This window comes from Pristiophorus japonicus, chromosome 7, assembly GCF_044704955.1.
Source record: "Pristiophorus japonicus isolate sPriJap1 chromosome 7, sPriJap1.hap1, whole genome shotgun sequence".
Classification (NCBI taxonomy): domain Eukaryota; kingdom Metazoa; phylum Chordata; class Chondrichthyes; family Pristiophoridae; genus Pristiophorus; species Pristiophorus japonicus.
In genome coordinates, this window is record NC_091983.1 from 111,918,555 (window position 1) to 111,938,469 (window position 19,915).

The 19,915-nt window shown below is 43.0% G+C and overlaps 1 protein-coding gene across 1 annotated transcript in view; it reads right to left on the minus strand.

The window, feature by feature from the left end:
- Positions 1 to 19,915, minus strand: part of LOC139266612 (ectonucleotide pyrophosphatase/phosphodiesterase family member 3-like) — a 179,129-nt gene that overhangs the window by 25,364 nt on the left and 133,850 nt on the right. The window contains exons 20-22 of the mRNA XM_070884205.1: positions 14,822 to 14,980; positions 12,294 to 12,425; positions 11,716 to 11,793 (exon numbers count right to left, since the gene is read on the minus strand). Coding sequence (XP_070740306.1) covers positions 11,716 to 11,793; positions 12,294 to 12,425; positions 14,822 to 14,980 — 369 coding nt within the window. The remainder of the gene's footprint in view (positions 1 to 11,715; positions 11,794 to 12,293; positions 12,426 to 14,821; positions 14,981 to 19,915) is intronic.

The window sequence follows — 19,915 nt, forward strand, 5'->3', positions numbered from 1 at the left end:
GTATATGAATGTAATGAGCCATTGGCATAATCTATATGAGGGGGGGAGAGAATGGAGTGGTCATGGATGCACAAACAGAAACCACCAGCGCTTCTACTGCCAACGAAACACCACCGACTCACCCAAGATGGAAATGACTCTCCAAGGGTCAACCAGATCGAGCTAAGCCCAGAGCATAGTCAAGGCATGAAGGCGATTTGCATTAAGGACTTGGGGGAGAGTGATGTCATGTATCCAAACATGTTACTACTTGTACTATTACATGTGATGTGCCACAAGAGGGCACTACTATGGGAAACTTGTACACCAGCTGTATGGTCACTAAGGTGTGCCACCAGAGGGCACTGCAGTGGGAGACTTGTAGGTTACCTGTACAGGTGTGCCAAGAATAGTATAAAAGGCAGGCCACCATGTGTGATCCTCATTCTGGAGTTACATTAAATGGACTAAGGTCACTAAAGTTCAAGTACAATACATTGCCTCGTGGAGTCATTATCAGAGCATCTAAAGACATAACAAGTTCAATGTCCCAATGCTGGTGGTGGAAGGGAATTGGAAGAGATATAGAAAATTATTGTAGGAAGTGCTTAACATGTGCAAAGCATAACCCAGGTGGAAAAATAAAGGTCAGAATGGGACACCAACCGAGACCAAAGGGACCATGGGAAAACCTGCAGTTAGACTTCATGGGCTCGCTGCCCAAACACCAGGGGAAAACATATTGTTCGATTATAATAGATCAATTCACAAAATGGGTAGAAGCATTCGCAACTAGAAATTGCTCAGCTGAGACAGTGGCTAGAATATTAGCAGAAGAAATTATACCAAGGTGGGGAATTCCCCTACAGATAGATTCAGATCAGGGTACACACTTCACGGAAAAAGTAATGAAACAAGCATGCGCCCCTCCAGGGAATCAGGCAGAAATTCCATGTCCCTTATCATCCGGAATTGTCCGGATTAGTAGAACAAACGAATAGGACCCTGAAGAACGCATTGGCAAAGGTGATCGACAAGACAGGAAAGGGATGAGTAGATATGTTGCCCTGGATTTTAATGAAGTTAAGGGCGACCCCAAACTGGACCCACGCCTTTCGAACTAATGACAGGAAGGGCAATGAGATTACCTGAGGTTCTAGTGACGGGGAGTGATGACGTCGGACCCTATCAGGACCGAGTAAAGAGATTTGTGATGGAATTGTGTCAACAATTACACGATCTGAAGGCACACGCCAGGGATCAGCAAGTGATCAAGGACTTGGAAACTGGCACCAAGGAACAAAAGGCTCAGATATCACAGGTTGGGAGCAAGGTAATGGTAAAAATAGACCCCGAAAAGCCAGGATTCTCACCAGGTAATAATGGTAAGCGACACGTGCGCGTGCGTGGCAATAGGTGGAAACATTGGACACAGTTAAAACGTTATGGTTAACATGAGACCTTAACTGACCGGTGACGACCAGGAAAACATATTGTGTTTCTAGTTGGAGAAATACTGGGTAACGCCATCTTATACCACGACCCAGCGGTTAGTTGCCCATACGGCTATCAAGGAAATATTTCCACTTCAAACTCAATCTTTTGCGGAAAATGCCAAAGGAGGTGACTTGAAGTAGAATGGACAAGCCCAGATAAGGCAGAGCCAATCACGGACATGCATGAATAGCTCGGACCAAGGAAATCCCCACGAGTGTGTGTGAGTAAGACATAACCTCACCAAAGAGGCGGAAGGGACTACCCCCATACTCATCAGGGAATCACAATGTGGTAATGGGTCCTTATGGGGAATGTTCACATGTAAGATAGAGATTCCAACCACCACAATGACCCCAGAACCCCCCAGGATGTTCAAACATGACACAGGGGGCAAGTGGAGGATTAGTAATGAAAAGAACTAAAGACAAAATCCACTTCCAGGTACGCCAAAGGGTAATTATGGTATTGTTAAACCGAATGGATATAACTATCCCACTGTTTTACGGTAAGAAAACTATGAGCTTATATAAAAACTTAACCGTAAGAGTCCTTGAGGGGCCCGAATCCAAGACTATGAAGTTCAGCGTAAAAAAAAAACAAAAACGGGAATGGCGGGAGGGGAAAGAGGGGAATATTGGAAATGGTGGGCGCGGGATACATGGCAGGCTTTGCGATGGTTGATACAATAGATCCTCATACAATAGAAGAGCATCACCCTCACACAGACCTTAAAAGGACTGATGGAAAGGGGAGATGATAACGAGAAAATGCAGGCCCAGCTAGGGGACGGGGCAGGAGGGAACTGCTACAGGTTGCCCATACATTGCAGGACCATGCAAAAACGATAAATTTGGTAAACCAGGCTGGACAAACTATGAATAAAAGAATGGCAGCCGAGATGGTTTATGCGGGGTATGGGGTATGCTCGATGCGTTGAACATAACCTAGAACAACTCCAGAATGGAGAGGTGCCGGATTGGATAACCAATGATGTATTTGCTGAATGGACACTGGACAAGAATGACACCCAAGCCTGTGAGGTCCGGAGGAACAGCCATGCCTGAGTCTCAAAGAACAGGTGTGTAACTGGACATCAGAATGTAATAGGGTTTGTGTTATCAATACCACAATACAACGTGACAAAGGGAAACACATTGTACCAAGTAAGCAATATAGGAGAAATAAGGAATCAGACCTGTGTGCGGTATCACAAATTGTACCAGTACATAATTAAAAAGGAAAACAATATCAAAGGTGTCTATATTAAAGATTGTTATCAGAATAATCAAGTTGTTTTTTGCCGAGAGCACCCAGACCTCGATAACAATGACTGTGGATATGGCCGAACAGAAGGATGTGTGTTGAGTGTCACACCGCTGACACTGGACTCCGAAACAACCGCAACCTCACAAGGAAAGGGAGGATGGTGTGTAACGGCGGTCAACATGATGGTGGGGGGAGTTACCCACTGCCCTATCACAACCACCGACTTCTGTTTTGCGCCAAAAGAAAAAGTCGATATTCAGGGATAAATCATATATCCGGAATTGAAAGGAGAGTCCATCAATGGGATGGCGGTAGACATTATCAAAGCAGAGTATCAAGGTTTCGAGGAACCACAAGGCGACATATACTCAAACTTAGTGAAGAACAAACTAAGATGGAACAGGACATCCATGAACCACGGCAGAAGTACATCAACCTGATGAAGAAGATCAACAAATTCCAGAAGGACACTAAAGAAATGTAGGCAAACCAATCCTGGTATACAAGACTTTGGAACTTTGGACTAAATGTGCAAGTGCACCCGTGGATAAGAATAATATCCCATGTATTGGTGATTGTGCAATGTGTGGTTTTAATGGGATTGTGATTGAATTATGTAAACGACGGGCGAGGAAAGCCATAGCTCAGGCACCCATAAAAGCCTTGGACGAAACTAAACCTTTAGTATCTGAGGAAAAATCTGTAAAATGGGTAAATGTTGTGTAAAGGGAAACAGATACGAGAAGCCATCCGAAAGTAAGGGCTTGGCCACCCAGACGGACGAATTAAGCTGATAATATCACTTCCCCTTTGGATAAAATAATGAGGGGACGGCACATTGGCCTATCTTGGGGTATATAGCCAAGGACCAAGAGGGGAGTTTGTAAGAGCAAGATTGAATATCAAAGAAGTTATCTGGCTATTGTGGTGACGCTGAGCTGGCTAAACAAAAGGTATGCTTAAAACCACACATACGCATTAAACACAATAGAACCACTCGTTGACCTCGGGCTCAAGGGAGCAATAAAGAAAATCCAAAGAGGAACTAATATAACCATATAACAATATAAGGTGAGTGACACTTAGAAGAAGGGAACAAATGGGTATTTGATCATGTGTTGGTACAACCAAAAGGGTCCAAGACACCAAGTCATCAAGATTCACGGCGCGGCCCTGGACAACGTGGACTATTTCCCATACCTCGGAGGCCTCTTATCAACAAGAGCAGACATTGATGACGAGATTCAACACCACCTCCAGTGCGCCAGTGCAACCTTTGGCTGCCTGAGGAAATGAGTGTTCGAAGATCAGGCCCTCAAATCTGCCACCAAGCTCATGGTCTACAGGGTTGTAGTAATACCCACCGTCCTGTATGGCTCAGAGACATGGACCATGTACAGTAGACACCTCAAGTCGCTGGAGAAATACCAATACAATGTTTCCGCAAGATCCTACAAATCCCTTGGGAGGACAGACGCACCAACATTAGCGTCCTCGACCAGGCCAACATCCCCAGCATTGAAGCACTGACCACACTTGATCAGCTCCACTGGGCAGGTCACATTGTCTGCATGCCAGACAAGAGGCTCCCAAAGCAAGCGCTCTACTCGGAATTCCTTCACAGCAAACGAGCCAAAGATGGACAGAGGAAATGTTACAAGGAAACCCTCAAAGCCTCCCTGATAAAGTGCAATATTCCCACTGACACCTGGGAGTACCTGGCCAAAGACCACCCTGAGTGGAGGAAGTGCATCCAGGAGGGCACTGAGCACCTCGAGTCTCATTGCTGAGAGTGTGCAGAAATCAAATGCAGACAGCGTAAAGAGCATGCGGCAAACCTGTCCCAACCTCCCTTACCCTCAACGACTATCTGTCCCACCTGTGACAGGAACTGTGGCTCTCGTATTGGACTGTTCAGCCACCTAAGGACTCATTTTAAGAGTGGAAGCAAGTCTTCCTCGATTCCGAGGAACTGTCTATGATGATGATGAGAGTACAACCAATCACGTCACTGTTAAGGTCTGCCCATGAGGACACTCATGTGCCAAAACCTGTATAATTAAGGTGTAATTTGCACAGCTCGTTGGAGATCCTCTCTCAGGGGGCTGAGAAGTGAGATGCTTCCCCTGCACGTGTTGGAATAAAGATCATTGAAACTTATCCAAGGTATCTGTCTGTTGAATCCGGGCTTGTTAAGAGAGGAGAAAGGCGATTCTCCCCATCAAGCTTGAACCTTCTTTAACATTGCTTCCCATGGGTGGATTGGTATGGGTAAAGTAGTTTAGTGTTAATGGTACGAGATGAGCAATCTAGTGATCCTGAGTTCAAATCCTACCATGGAAAGTTGTGAAATTGAATTCAGTAAATTTGGTAATTTATAGGGTAGAACCTAGAAAAAAGTGACCATGATTGTTGTAAAGGTCCAATTAGCTCATTAATATTCTTCAGGGAAGGGAATGTGCAACCCCTACTCTTGACTCTTAATGTCCTCAGGGCAGCTAGAATGGACAATACACACTACCTTGCTAGTGTTGCTCACCTTCCAAGAGCAAATCAGAAAATGTTAGAGCTTTTCCTTTGGTTTCTCGTAATGAAAAAAAGATCTGAAGTTATTGTACTGGCTGTCATCTGCTGGTAAACTGAGCTGCTCTGGTGTTCCTTGCGCTCACATGGAAATGTGACTTTAGTACTAATAACCTTTGTGTTGCCTCCAACAGTCTTGTAAAAGATTGGCAGCCTGGTCACATCTGTTTGCTGTATAGAAGTTTGACTCCAACATTGAGTAAATCACCCTCATCAACTTCACTGGTCTATGGCTGGCTTGTACCAGCTCCAGGGACAAGAAGGGAGTTTTATTCACAGCCTTTCAAGCAGATTTGCAATATTCCTTCACTGGACTGCAAAGTTCTGTGCAAGATTCCAGTTATTGGAGGCTTACAAATTAATGCATTGCTTGGTGTGATATTGAATCATACAAAGTCCCAGATTCAGTCACCCTTTTCTGCTGAATTAGTTCATGCCAGTCAAGATATCAGTTGGAGCACAATAAATTGGCCTTATTGTCATTGGGAGAGGGAGGGGAAAAAAACAACCACGGTTTCCACTTGTGATCACTATCTAGAAATTGCATGTATGGATAACAGATGTGGACAGGCTCAACTTTGAGGCTCCACATGGTTCAATAAGCTTCCAACACTTACAGTCGAGCATTACATAGCAAGAAAAGCCACTTAGATGAAATAATGGAAGCTGTCGTATCAGGCTCAGCCTCAGCATATGACTCAAACCCAAGTTCCACAGATTTGGCAAGAAGCCAGTTATCCTTCACTTCTGAAACACCATTCAGCTCCACCCTTACCTCTCTCTCTGCTACAGAAATCCTAATCCATACTTTTATCATTTAAAGGTTCCCAATAACATAATCCCATTGGTAGAAACATAGAAAATAGGTGCAGGAGTAGGCCATTCGGCCCTTCGAGCCTGCACCACCATTCAATAAGATCATGGCTGATCATTCACCTCAGTACCCCTTTCCCGCTTTCTCTCTATATCCCTTGATCCCTTTAGCTGTAAAGGATATATTCAGTTCTTCAATATATCCAATGAACTGACATCAACAACTCTCTGCGGTATGAATTCCACAGGTTAACAACTCTGAGTGAAGAAGTTTCTCCTCATCTCAGTCCTAAATGCCTTACCCTTATCCTTAGACTGGATCCCCTGGTTCTGGACTTCCCCAACATCGGGAATATTTTTCCTGCATCTAACCTGTTCAGTCCCATCAGAATTTTATATGTTTCTATGAGATCCCCTCTCATCCTTCTAAATCCAGTGAATACAGGCCCAGTCGATCCAGTCTCTCCTCATATTTCAGTCCTGCCATCCCGGGAATCAGTTTGGTGAACCTTCGCTGCACTCCCTCAATCGCAAGAACGTCCTTCCTCAGATTAGGAGAACAAAACTGAACACAATCTTCCAGGTGAGGTCTCACCAAGGCCCTGTACAACTGCAGTAAGACCTCCCTGCTCCTATACTCAAATCCTCTCGTTATGAAGGCCAACATACCATTTGCCTTCGTCACCGCCTGCTGTACCTGCATGCCAACTTTCAATGACTAATGTACCTTTCAAAGACCTTGCTACTTGATACTCTGTTTACTACAGATGTACTTATAGAAGCCTTTCATATTGTTTGTTTGTGTTCTCCACAATTCTCATCTCATTCTCCAAGCTATTTTCTAACAGTATTCATCCTAACCTGTCACTCCCATCTACCACGGAACATGAAGATCTAGATCAATATAGTCCTTTTTTTCTTTATTCCTCTCTTGTGCTGCTCACATAGGTTTCATCTTATTTTTATTATGTTTCTCAGTCAGTGATATAAATTAACTTTGTAATTCCTGCATTGTGCATTTAAAAGCATACCATTTCTCCTCCCAGCTTTATCTCTCTAACAATCTATTACAGCCCAGCTCCATGAACTATTTCCTCATTCTCCCTGAAAAACGAACTAAAATTAAGGGTCTTTGCTGCACTTTACTTATCCAGCGAGTCTGACACCAATTTCAATGATGGTACAGTCGTGGTTTCTAAGATGTTTCCTAACCTTACTTTGTTCACTCATCGCTAGTTATTTATACCAAACCAGCTCAAGAGTTGCCTCCCCTCCTGGGTTAAAAAACTATCCATGACCACATCCACAAAGTAAAACTCTTGCTCCTGCTCCCACTATAGTGTCCTTCCAGTTAATTTCCTGTAGATTGAAAAACGCAATGACAATCGTTTTTGCATTCTAACATACTTCCCTAATCTGTCTGTACAGTTCAGTATCCATATCCTTACTGGGGTTGGAGCTTCTTCCCATTATCCCTATCACAATCCATACCTCCTCTCCATATATGGACTGAATGCAGGTTTCATTATTTCCTTTAGCTTTGTCTATTTTCTTTTACAAGAAAAGAAACACCCTCCTAGCCTATCTTAATTTATCAATCTATATCCCTCGCGATGTACCACCCCAACTTTGTAATGTCTATATCATCAAAATCCTTGTCACTAGCACCCACCCTCATCATGATCCTTCCTCCTACCTTAGTCTTTTCTTATTCTTAACCTGTTCTAACTTTCCTACTTTCAATGTGCTCACTACATGGGTTTTTATCTGGTTTTTGCCTCTCCCAGGAGATCACATGGCTCCGGTTGGGGTGGAGTGTAGAATGTTTCAGTATAAGGGGTGTCGCAGTTGTGTGAGGTGGACTGGTTGGGCTGGGTGCTCTTTGTCTTTCCGTCAGTTCATAGGTTTATATGGAACCCTTAGGGCTGCTGACCAAGGGCCGTGCGGCTTTTTGTCGGCTGGCATGGACATGATGGGCCGAAATGGTCTCCTTCTATTCTATTTTTCTATGTTTCTCAATGGTTTAATTCTATGCTGTCTATTTCCTGAACTTTACATGTTGCTCCCCACTATACTAGTTTAAATCCTGCTCCATTGATCTATTTACCCTCTCTACCGCCAATATATTGTTTTCTGTATGGTTCAGGTGAAGACCCTCTCATTTATATAACACCCTGCTGTCCCAGAACTCATTCTAATGCCCCAAAAATCCCAAACCTGCCATCTTACACAACATCTCTCTGCCAGCACTGCACAACTGAAAAACATACCAAATATTTAATTACAGTTAAACCTAGTCTCCACCACAAACATTGAGATATAGAAAGAAGCAGCATACATCTGTGTTTAATTATGAGGTTCACAAAACAGTACAGCAAAACATTATTTCACCAACATTTCAGAGCCCTGTGTTACAAAGCTTTTAATCACATAGATCCAAGTTCATTCATTTGAACATATGCAGAGGAAAACACGGCAGCCAATTTGTGCACAGCAGCGTCCCACATACAGCAATGAGATAAATGACCAGATGACCAGATAATCTGTTTCAGTGACATTGGTTGAGAGATAAATGTTGCCCAAGACACCAAGGGAACTCCCCTCTCTTCTTCAAAAAGTGCCATGAGATCTTTTATGTCCACATGAGAGGACAGACATGACCCCATTTTAACATCTTATCTGCAAAACGCCACCTTAAACCATGCAGCACTCCCTCAGTACTGCACTGGAGTGTCAACCTCAATGATGTGCTCAAGTCTTTGGCATGGGGCTTAAGCCATTGACCTCCTGGCTAAAAAGGGTGAGTGCTACCATTGAGCCAAAGCTGACACCTAAATATAGTCCAGGAAATGAGTTAACACCTGTATTAAAACAGCAAACGGAGGAATTCCATAAAGGAATATGTTAGGTTTCCATATTATAATGCTTAAAGAGTGATTTCCAACCTGTAATCCTTTGAACTGCAAATGTGCCTTTGCAGGTATTCTGCACAGACATGTAAACTGTAATCTTCATTTCAGTTAAGAGCTCAATGTTGAGTTTGTCACAATGTATTTTCTGTATTGATTACGGCGTCATTTAGAAATGCCACATTTTGAGAACTAGAGTAACCTTGCTGTTGGTACAAACCCTGTTTGTATCACATTAGGCTTTTCAAAATTATAGTACTCTAGATTAATGAGTTAATTAGCACATTCAATAAGATGTTAACTCATTCACTGCCCAATCCCATTAGGATATTACTTGCTACAATTCAAATCCTTGTAATAAAAATACTGGTCAAGATTTTCTGATAAAGTAGAGTGCATCAGAAAATCCTTAGCGGCCACTTTCCTGGCTCTCCATTCTGCCCTCCCTCACTTCCCAAGCATTTGATTAAACTCCCCATCCTGTGTTTGGCTGCCCCAGAGGCCACCAGCTATACTGCTCCCAGGCAGGCAGGCAGGCCCCAGACAGTTAAACTTAACTAAAAAATACCTCTTTATATATATTCTATTACATTTGGTACATGGGGCTTGCATTTCATTGAAAACCTTTATGGTCACCTTGCCCCAAGGTTAAACCTATTATACTGCCTGGAAATGACACTGTGATGAGTTTTCTCAATGTAAAAGAGTGTCACACAGAAGAAGTGACTGAATTTTAGTGGAGTGCTCTAGACCTTCAGACATCGGCCACTGGAGTGCACTTAAAAGCTTTCTCATCCATTAGAAAAACAGGGAACCTTGTATATTTCTTTATTTCAGATTTCCAGCATCTGCAGTAATTTGCTTTTTTTTTCATTTACATCCCGACTTAGGTAAGCGTAGCTGAGCCATTTGACCTCCAGTACTCCTAAAAAATCATCCTAATAGCAAAACTGCATCTTTGTAACATTTTCCAGCCTGTAAATTAAAGTTCTTTGTAGCTGTACAATAATCACTGTGATATGGTTTCATATCACAGTGATAGTTATAAAAATTCACTCCGTGGTTGCAGTGTGTACCATCTACACGATGCACAGCATCAAATTGCCAAGGCTTCTTCGGCAGCACCGCCCAAACCCGCGACCTCTACCACCTAGAAGGACAAGGACAGCAAACGCATTGGAATACCATCATCTGCAAGTTCCCCTCCAAGTCACACACCATTCTGGCTTGGAAGAATATCACCGTTCCTTTATGGTCGCTGGGTGAAAATCCTGGAATTCCCTACCTGATAGTACTGTGGGAATACCTTCACCACATGGACTGCAGTGGTTCAAGGCGGCGGCTCACCACTACCTTCTCAAAGGCAATTAGGGATGGGCAATAAATGCTGGCCTTACCAGCGATGCCCGCAACCAATGAATGAATAATAAAATATATATTCTCTCTTTCCCCTGTCCTCTTCCCTCTGTCCAATGTTCCCTTCCCTCTGCCCAGTGTTCCCTTTCCCCACCCCCACTCCTGCACTCTTTTACCAGGTCATACCTTCCACTACTTTCCCTCCCCAAATTAAAGAAGAAATTTACACAGAGAGAAGCAGAAGAGAAGAGAAAAAAAGACACAGAACTAGCAAAGGAGAGACAGAGAAACAGTAACATAATGATATGAGAGACAGGTATTCTTTGACTTAGTGTTTTATGCCATGGGAGATTAACATATATTCATATATATGTATGTGTGTGTGTGTATAATGGCCTGAAGTTTCCGCTAGTTTGCCTCTACCAGCACAATTCACATGAAATCGGCCAAATTATGTCGAGCGTAAAACGAGTTTTCACGATCTTTAACGCTGGTTTAAAAAATAGTGCGCTGGAAGCCGGCCTTGCTCATGGAAGTGGCCACGCCCCCGATCAAATTAATGAGCAAGGCTAGTTTCCACCAATTGCGACCGTTCAAGGAGGCTCTTCAAATTGGCACCTTTTTAAAAAGTTTTAAATATTAAAACATTTAATTTACTAAAAAACTGAGTAGTGTACATCAATGAAACTAGTAACTGGGCCAGTATAGTTTTTTTTAAGTAATTCTCAGTGATTTAAGTCAGGTTACTCACAGTTGGTGTACTTATTAAAAATGTTTATTTTTTGTGATAAACCCATTTTGATCTCTAATATAAATGCACCAGGTTACCATTTTAAATACATCAATGAATATTTTTTAATACAGAGAAAAAATAAATAATTACGTTCTATTACGCTGCCCGATTGCGCTAGTTCATGGAAGATTTTGTTTGTGATTATGCAAATGAGTTTGAACGGCAACTTGAATGTAACTTCACCGAAAAAAACGCACAATTTGCAACCAGATTGCCGATTGTGCCCAAACTGGAAACTCGACCCATTAAATGATATATATGCACATATACACTTAATTTTTAATACATCAATTCTTAAATCAGTTGCTCAATTCAAATTATCTGATCATTTATTTTTAGCACTAAATTTCCACTTTGCTGTATTACTTACATTGCTTAATTTAAATTATTGAATAATTCAAATTTAAGTGCAAAAAACCAACTATCAGGAGCAGACTTTATGTTGTGTACTTCAAATATTTATTAATTTAGTAAAGTGACCAATTACCCAGGAAATAATTGCATATGAATCTCACTTACTTTTGAAAGCCGGATACATAGGTACGATGTTGCTGGTAATTAATGCGTCATATTGGTCAGTTGCTGTTTGATTCAGATCTGGAAAAATAACATTATGTATTATTAAAGAGAAAAAATATTCTGACATGAACTACTGTGAATGTGAATCCTTTCCACTCTCCTTTACAAAACAAACAAAGCATGTGGCAAATAAACGTTTTTGTTTTGCAAGGCTTGGACAACACATCTGAAGGGTCCATCTCTGGCCAGCTGTTATTTAGCAAATTGAAGTTTAGCATCAGTTTGAATGTTCTTCGCAAAACTCAATTACAGTTCCAAAGCTCAGCACTGACCATGGCTTAAATAGGAGATCGGACTTCAAATCCCAATTCCAGCTGACATTCCTACTTAGGCTTCTCTGAGTGCAGGGGTTTTCCAGGTTATGAATTACAACTTGAAAAGGTGATTGACATGTAGATCAGTTTTGAATGTAGTGTGGTGGTACCAATATCTATGACCAATGTGGTTTAACTGAGATTCCTTTACATTCACATGCTCAATCTCCTTTGCTAAAACCAAACTGCGCTAAATGCACTTACTGGGAGGAAAAAGAAAATCGTAGCTGATGTTTACTTCTGCTTTAGAGTTTGAACACTTCTGGCTGCTGTTTGCAGAGATTCGAGGATCAGCCCGCAGGCAGTCTGAAATGACTGGTGGTAGAGGAGTCAAATCTGCCAGCTGGTGAAATACAAGAAAAGGTTAAAAAAAAATTTTTACATTTTGATGAAAAGAGGCATTTTGCTGGACTTAGCACAGCTCCTGGAACAGCCAGGAATTAGCAGGCATACAGCACATATCAGCACCAGGTGGACTCAAGAGTATTCCAGGGCAGTCTAATGGCCTAGAACACTCTGAAAAGAGGACGGGGTGGAGGGGACGGAATTCGTCTGAGGCTACTTTTGGGTCAAAAATCACACGCCCTACCTGGCCTTAAATTGGGCCTCATTTAAGTTTTTTGCATGAACTGCCAGCGCCTATTGGCCTCCTCAGATAGCTCACTTAGAAGAATATTGGGCCGATTACCTCGCTGGAAATGGCCTGAGGAATGTCCTGGAAGAGGGGTTTGAGCAGGCAATGGGGGAGGGAGCACAACTGTAGAATCCGGGAAGCACTTATGCTCATTCTGGATCCGCGGGCAGGTTTATTAAAAAAAATGTTTTTTTAAACGGACTTTTACCTGGTGGCTGCTGCTTAAACCGCAGCAGCCGCTGAAGAATTTGGAGCAGGGTAGGTCCGACGCATTAGGCCCCTCATATTTAACGGACCTAACCCTTGTTTTAGGTAGCCACCAAGGATGCCTAAAAATTCCCGGGGTGTAGGATGTTGGTCCATGATATTGGGCTTTATAGCCCCTGTTTCACACCCATAAAACAGGTGTAAATAGCTCCAATTTTTACCCAAAGAATTTTTGGCTGAATTTGCTGAAAAAGGGCCACTTCTCTTAATTTAATTCATCAGCCAGATCTGATGGCTTTGTTCACAATTGACTGCTTAGTGTTTTAGTTCGCTGACCCTCCCATCAAGGGGCTCCCCACCCAAGCTGCCAATACTGGTGTGACTCTCCACCAGCATTATGCACGTTGCCTGACTAGACCAGGCACAAAGTTAACCAGAAAGTCAGAAGTGGTGCTTTGCCATAGCTTCAGCAGCAGCATGAGATTGAGGGTTTTGGATTCATTTTGTTTGGAATCTGTGCAATTATGACATGGAAAGATGATGAGTCAAGAACGGCCACTTCCACAGGAGGGTAAAATCAGAAACAGTCACCCCAAGCCACCCCCATGTACCTCCTGGTAGCTCAGGACACCCTCTTGAACTTATTAGTGGCCCACGTCACCCTTGTGCATCTTCTAGTGGCCAACAGATTTCTTAGCAGCAAGAATCAGATTTCCAGCCTACCTTCTTGGCTGTAGAAGCTCCATGGTGCTCAACACTTCTTGTAGGCAAAAGTTGAGATGATGAAAATATCCATTACCTCATGAAAAACTACACAAAATTGTCCTTAATTTTGGATTCTCATTGAGGATGTGGGAAAATGATTTTTTTCCCAGTGGTTTTTGTTTCATTCAGGATTATTTTAATTGCACTGCATTAGCATAAATAGACCTTTATTGGTCTCCAAACCACAACCACTTCCCATATCAAGCCCATATACCAACATTCCAAGTGAGTTTTACTCAGGCTTATTTATTTATGGTTGTTGATGCCTCATTTTTTGTCTTCACTTTTTCTCAGCTTCTGTCTCCTTTCCCTCACAATCAGAACTTGAACTCTGAATATGCCTTTTTATCTCTTTTCTCCTGTCTTGGTCTCTGTCACTTAGTTTTCTCTTTTCTTGGTCTCTGTTTCTCTGTTTTGCCTGTTCCTCATTTGTCTTTAATTGCCCACTCTCATTTTTACTTTCTCTCTTTGTGCTTTTCTCTCTCTCATATTCTTTCTGTCAATTTTGAATGTAATTTATCTTTTAAGCCACTTGAATTTAAATGACAATGTTTCAGTACAATAAAGCACTGATTTGGAGTTAAATTGGCTGCTAAGTTTGCATACATAACAACAGTAACTGCACCTCAAAAGTAACTCATTAGATGTGTTGTGCTTTCTGAGTGCTAAGGTGCTATATAATTTTGAGTTTTTCCTACTGGCTAACATGTTGAAAGTCTTCCCGGATTAGGGGCACAGGTTTCCAGTGGGCACATCCTGGTATTTATGCTGGGATACCACCCCGACAGATTGCCAATGCCTGTATGTTTTTCCCATTCCTTCTCACCACCTTACTTAACTACTGTCATAGCTTCTTGGTTTGTTAATGCATTTTCTTTGTCATTAACCTGGCTTTCCACATGCACCAGCTGTTCAAAAAGCTTGTTTAACTCATCACCTCCCCTCTGTGACAGCAATTAGCTTTGACAGCATTTTTTTATATTTATTTTATTCATGGTTAATCTGGACTGGATTTAAACCTATGTGCTAGAGCTCACTGCTGTATCCTGCTGCACTCTTCAGTCTCTGAGCAGCAGTATTCTAGATTTCTAACTAATGAGTGGAAGAGTTATTGAAAGCAACAAACTTACCAATTTGGTAACAGTGTATGCACTCCATAGAGGCATTAAAATGCCAGCACTATATCCAGTCACGTACAATCTATGGGACAAGAGGCAATATGTGCTGTCCTTCTGTAAAACTCTGGGTCGTCCATAAGGCATGTTAAAAGCTTCTATCTGGTTAACTAAAAAGACACAAGGTTATCATTATATCTCGATTACAAATGTAATTGAGGTCAGCTTAGTACACAACAATGAATTTGTAAATCCCATTGTTTTGCAACTGCAACCTGCTGTACCAAAGTGTGGTATGATGCAAGTGTGTGCCTGTCATTCTCCGCAAGGTGAGGTTGCATTCACAGTTGTGCTATTATGAGGAGGCGCTGAAGTGAAGACTGTGCATTTCCTACAAGAATTGAACGTTATCCTGAGCTGCTCTTGTTCATTTCCTCACAGCTAACTACAGACTGGCATTGGCAGAGATTGGAAACTGGTTGTCTGTCAGTGCATATGAGGGGATATCAAGAGGAAAGAAAAACAGCCGGAAAGTGATCTGGATGTTAAAATGTGGGAGCTCAGCAAAAGCTTTAGTCTTAACATGACAGCATCATTTTTACATTAATGTTTATTCCTTTTAACTTCCACTGAACAGAAAAACAAATTCAAGTTCTTTATTACCAAACTGCTGGTACATTCATTAGGATTCATTGGTATCCAGACTGCAACACATGAGGAATGTCACCATTATTTCGAACTCACTGGCTTTTAGGAGGTTACTGGACCTCTGTGTCACTTTGACAATCTAGCAGAAATGAGGACTGAAGAATAAATTGAGGCCTGTGCGTTTACAACTATATAACCTGCCTGCACACACTGTCATTAATATATATAGGGTACTATCATGACATGCTTCAAGTTTTGGTGCATTATCTTGGCTGTTACATTAAAATTGATACAAACACTTCACCATTGAGCACTTTTGGAATGAATCTTAGTTGAGGTGGTACAGCTACTTGAGTATGTTACAATGAGACAACTACGTGCCTAGCAAGTGAGGAAAAGTTATTTATTATTCCAGTCCAACTAAATATTGTATGTTGTAATTGTGCTCTGAAAATTACAGCAAGTATTTCTGCACATATGCCAAGTCACAAGATGCTGTGTTTCAACTGTGCTTTACAGCTTATAAAATAAATAATACATCATTTTCAAATAGCTGGCACACAGATAATAAGGTCTGTTACTTCTATTGAAAACAAACACATTTCACACCATGGCTGGAATTTTAACTTGGAGGTGGGTAGGGAACAGGGTGGTTCGAATGTGGTCTCCCTCAGGCCCTGCCGAATTTATTGGCAGTGCCTGATTAACATTTTACTTCTGTTTCCTGCCCGCAGTCAGCCAGATGGAGAGGCTGGCTGGCTGGCGGGTGGGTAGACCTGGGGCAATAGGTCGCAGAGAGGAGGGAGGGAGGGATCGGAGTCGGGGGGATAGGGGGCCGGAAGCAGGTAAGTGGAAAGGAAGACGAGCACTGCATCCAGCAGTGCTCGTCTTCCTTTAGCTGGTGGGTTTCTCAAGGCCTCCGGCCAGCCAGAATTAAATTTAAAATGGAGCTTCATTTTAATAGTTAAAGTGTCAAGCCGCTCATTGCCCCATCCCACATCCATTAAAACCAAATGTGAGCGGGTTGGGGTCGGGATACAGTTTTTAACACTTTAACCTCCCACCTAACCGACACTTTTTTAGTGGTTTAAATCCCCCCCTGCCCAATGTTACAGAAAACTCATCTGTAGCAATTCAACAGCTGGGGCTGAAATTTTACCTGTGAGTGGGTTCGAGTGAGTGGGGGGTGAGGGGAGGGGGGCGTGTAGTGGTTCGCCATCACGAACTTTCTAGCAGCGCGCTCTCCATTGTGTGTTTAACTTAACTCATTGATTCACTGAGTCATGCGGGTTTCTCAGCCAATTAAATGGAGCGGGTCTGATGATGTCACAGTTGACACACCTTCAGCTCACCTATTTAAAGGAGCCTTGCACACATCAGAGCTGAAGGTTGTTGTCGGAGAGTTTGAGGTGGTTTTGAGAGGTGCCTGCCGCTGTTACATCCAATACTTTGTGAGTGTGCATGATTTATAGACAACACTGTATTCTCAGCGGCAGGACATCCTGCTCCAGGGATTGAGAGCACGGAATGGGGTCCTATTCCTTGGTGACGGCAGGGAGAGGCCAGCCAGTGAGACAAAGAGGGCGTAGCTGGAGATCGGCCATAAAGTGAGCAGCAGGATTGTTGTGAGCTGCTCCTGAATAGGAACAGGAGTAGGGCATTCAGCCACTCGAGCCTGCTCCACCATTCAATATCATGGCTGATCTGCGACCCAACCCCATTTATCTACATTTGGCCCATATCCCTTAATACCTTTGATTAACAAAAATCTATCAATCTCAGAATTAAAGTTAACAATTGATCGAGCACCAATTGCTGTTTGCGAGAGAGTTCCAAACTTCTACCACTCTTCGTATGTAGAAGTGTTTCCTGATAAAGTTTTTAATAGGCAACACTCAGGCTATGAAAAATAAATGAAGCTGTCCTTCTCAAAGGTCAAAAAAAGTGTCTTTTCCCTCATTTTTACTTGCAATGTAAAAAAAAGTTAGAGAGCAATACAGTTCTGATAATGTTTTAGGGGTATTGATGAAACTTACAGAAAAATTCTTTTGAAGACAATCCTAAATCAAATGAAAAGGAAAAAGACATAGGGCTAGATTTTCCCCTTTTTTTGCATGCTTAATGCCCACTTAACGCCCATTTTACCGCTGAAAAGATGTATAACGCCCATATATCGCCCATTTAGCCACAAAATGGAAACTGACAGGCATTTGTTGGAAACTTATCACCGAGCATTATTTTCCCCATGTGCTTAATGCCGGTAAAAAATAATATCGCCGGCCCACTTTTTTGAGGCGGAATCACCTGAATTGGCGAAATCAACAGCCATAATATCGCCCAGCGTTACTTTCTGCACAGAATTAACGCCGAGATTCAGTAATACTGCCCGCCCACTTTTTTTTGTTGTAAAGACCACATTTGGTAAAACTAATGCCCAGGAGATCACCCACCGTCACTTTCACCACTTCGCACACATATCACCCACAATATCGCTCGCGCAAAAAAACGCCCATAAAAAGTGGAACTATTCTCAACTAACGCCAGCAGTGTAGCTGCCATTTTTAAAATTGCAGGCCGCTTCATTCAAAAGGCTGCTTCAACTTCGGGGGAGTTTGCATTGACTCTGGAGTTCTTCTCAGGTGAAGTGACCATCTCAACAGACATATTTTCAGACACTGGACTATTGGGGATTTACTCTAGGTGTATTTTAGCATGGAAATCATTGCTTCTGATCAATCGGAGCGTCGGAGAGACGGAGCGGGACGTCGGAAGGCCTACTAAAGGCCCAGTGGGGAGTCTGGGGAGCAGCTTTGGAGAGGCGTAGCGGGATATCGGAGAGGCCTACAAAAGGCCCAGCAGGGAGTCCGGGAAGCAGCGTCGGAGAGGCGGAGCGGGACGTCGGAGAGGCCAGCTGGTGCAGCTGCAGGTAGAGAAAGCAAAAAAGAAGTAGAAAGAAATTGAAGGGTGACGTCACAGCCAAGGGGGTAAATGATTGGGTGGAGATTGGTGAGTAGTTCTTCTTTTTCTTTTTCTTTATCAGTAGGTAACCTTCAACATTGTTGTTGCCAAATTAAGTTAATCTAAGGGTTAAGTCATGGCAGGAGAGCGCAGACACATGTCATGCTCCTCCTGTGCTATGTGGGAACTCAGGGACGCTTCCAGTGTCCCTGACGACTACACGTGCGGGAAGTGTATCCGGCTGCAGCACCTGACAGACCGTATTGCGGCACTGGAGCTGCAGGTGGATTCACTCTGGAGCATCTGAGATGCTGAGGATGTCGTGAATAGCACGTTTAGTGAGTTGGCCACACCGCAGGTAAAGGGTACACAGCCAGATAGGGGATGGGTGACCAACAGGAAGAGCAGTGGAAGAAAGGTAGTGCAGGAGTCCCCTGCGGTCATCCCCCTACAAAACAGATACACCACTTTGGGTACTGTTGAGGGGGATGACTCATCAGGGGAGAGCAGCACCAGCCAAGTTCATGGCACCGTGGGTGGATCTGCTGCACAGGAGGGCAGGAAAAAGAGTGGGAGAGCTATAGTGGTAGGGGATTCTATTGTAAGGGGAATAGATAGACGTTTCTGCGGCCGCAATCGAGACTCCAGGAGCCTCCCTGGTGCAAGGGTCAAGGATGTCTCAGAGTGGCTGCAGGACATTTTGAAGGGGGAGGGTGAATAGCCAGTTTGTCGTGGTGCATATAGGTACCAACGACATAGGTAAAAAACGGGATGAGGTCCTACAAGCTGAATTTAGGGAGCTAGGAGTTAAATTAAAAAGTAGGACTTCAAAGGTAGTAATCTCAGGATTGCTGCCAGTGCCACGTACTAATCAGAGTAGAAATAGCAGGATAGCTAAGATGAATACGTGGCTTGAGGAATCATGCAGAAAGGAGGGAGTCAAATTCCTGGGATATTGGAACTGGTTCTGGGGGAGGAGGGACCAGTACAAACCGGACGACCTGCACCTGAGCAGGACAGGAACCAATGTCCTAGGGGGAGTGTTTGCTCGTGCTGTTCGGGAGGCATTAAGCTAACATGGCAAGTCGATGGGAACCTATGCAGGGAGACAGAGGGAAGTAAAATGGGGGCAGAAGCAAAAGATAGAAAGAAGAAAAGTAAAAGTGGAGGGCAGAGAAACCCAAGGCAAAAATCAAAAAGGGTCAGATTACAGCAAAATTCTAAAGGGACAAAGTGTGTTAAAAAGACAAACCTGAAGGCTCTGTGCCTCAATGAGAGGAGCATTCGTAATAAGGTGGATGAATTAACTGCGCAGGCAGCTATTAACGAATATGATATAATTGGGATTATGGAGACATGGCTCCCGGGTGACCAAGGCTGGGAACTCAACATCCAGGGGTATTCAACATTCAGGAAAGATAGACAGAAATGAAAAGGAGGTGGGGTAGCGTTGCTGGTTAAAGAGGAAATTAACGCAATAGTAAGGAAGGACATTAGCT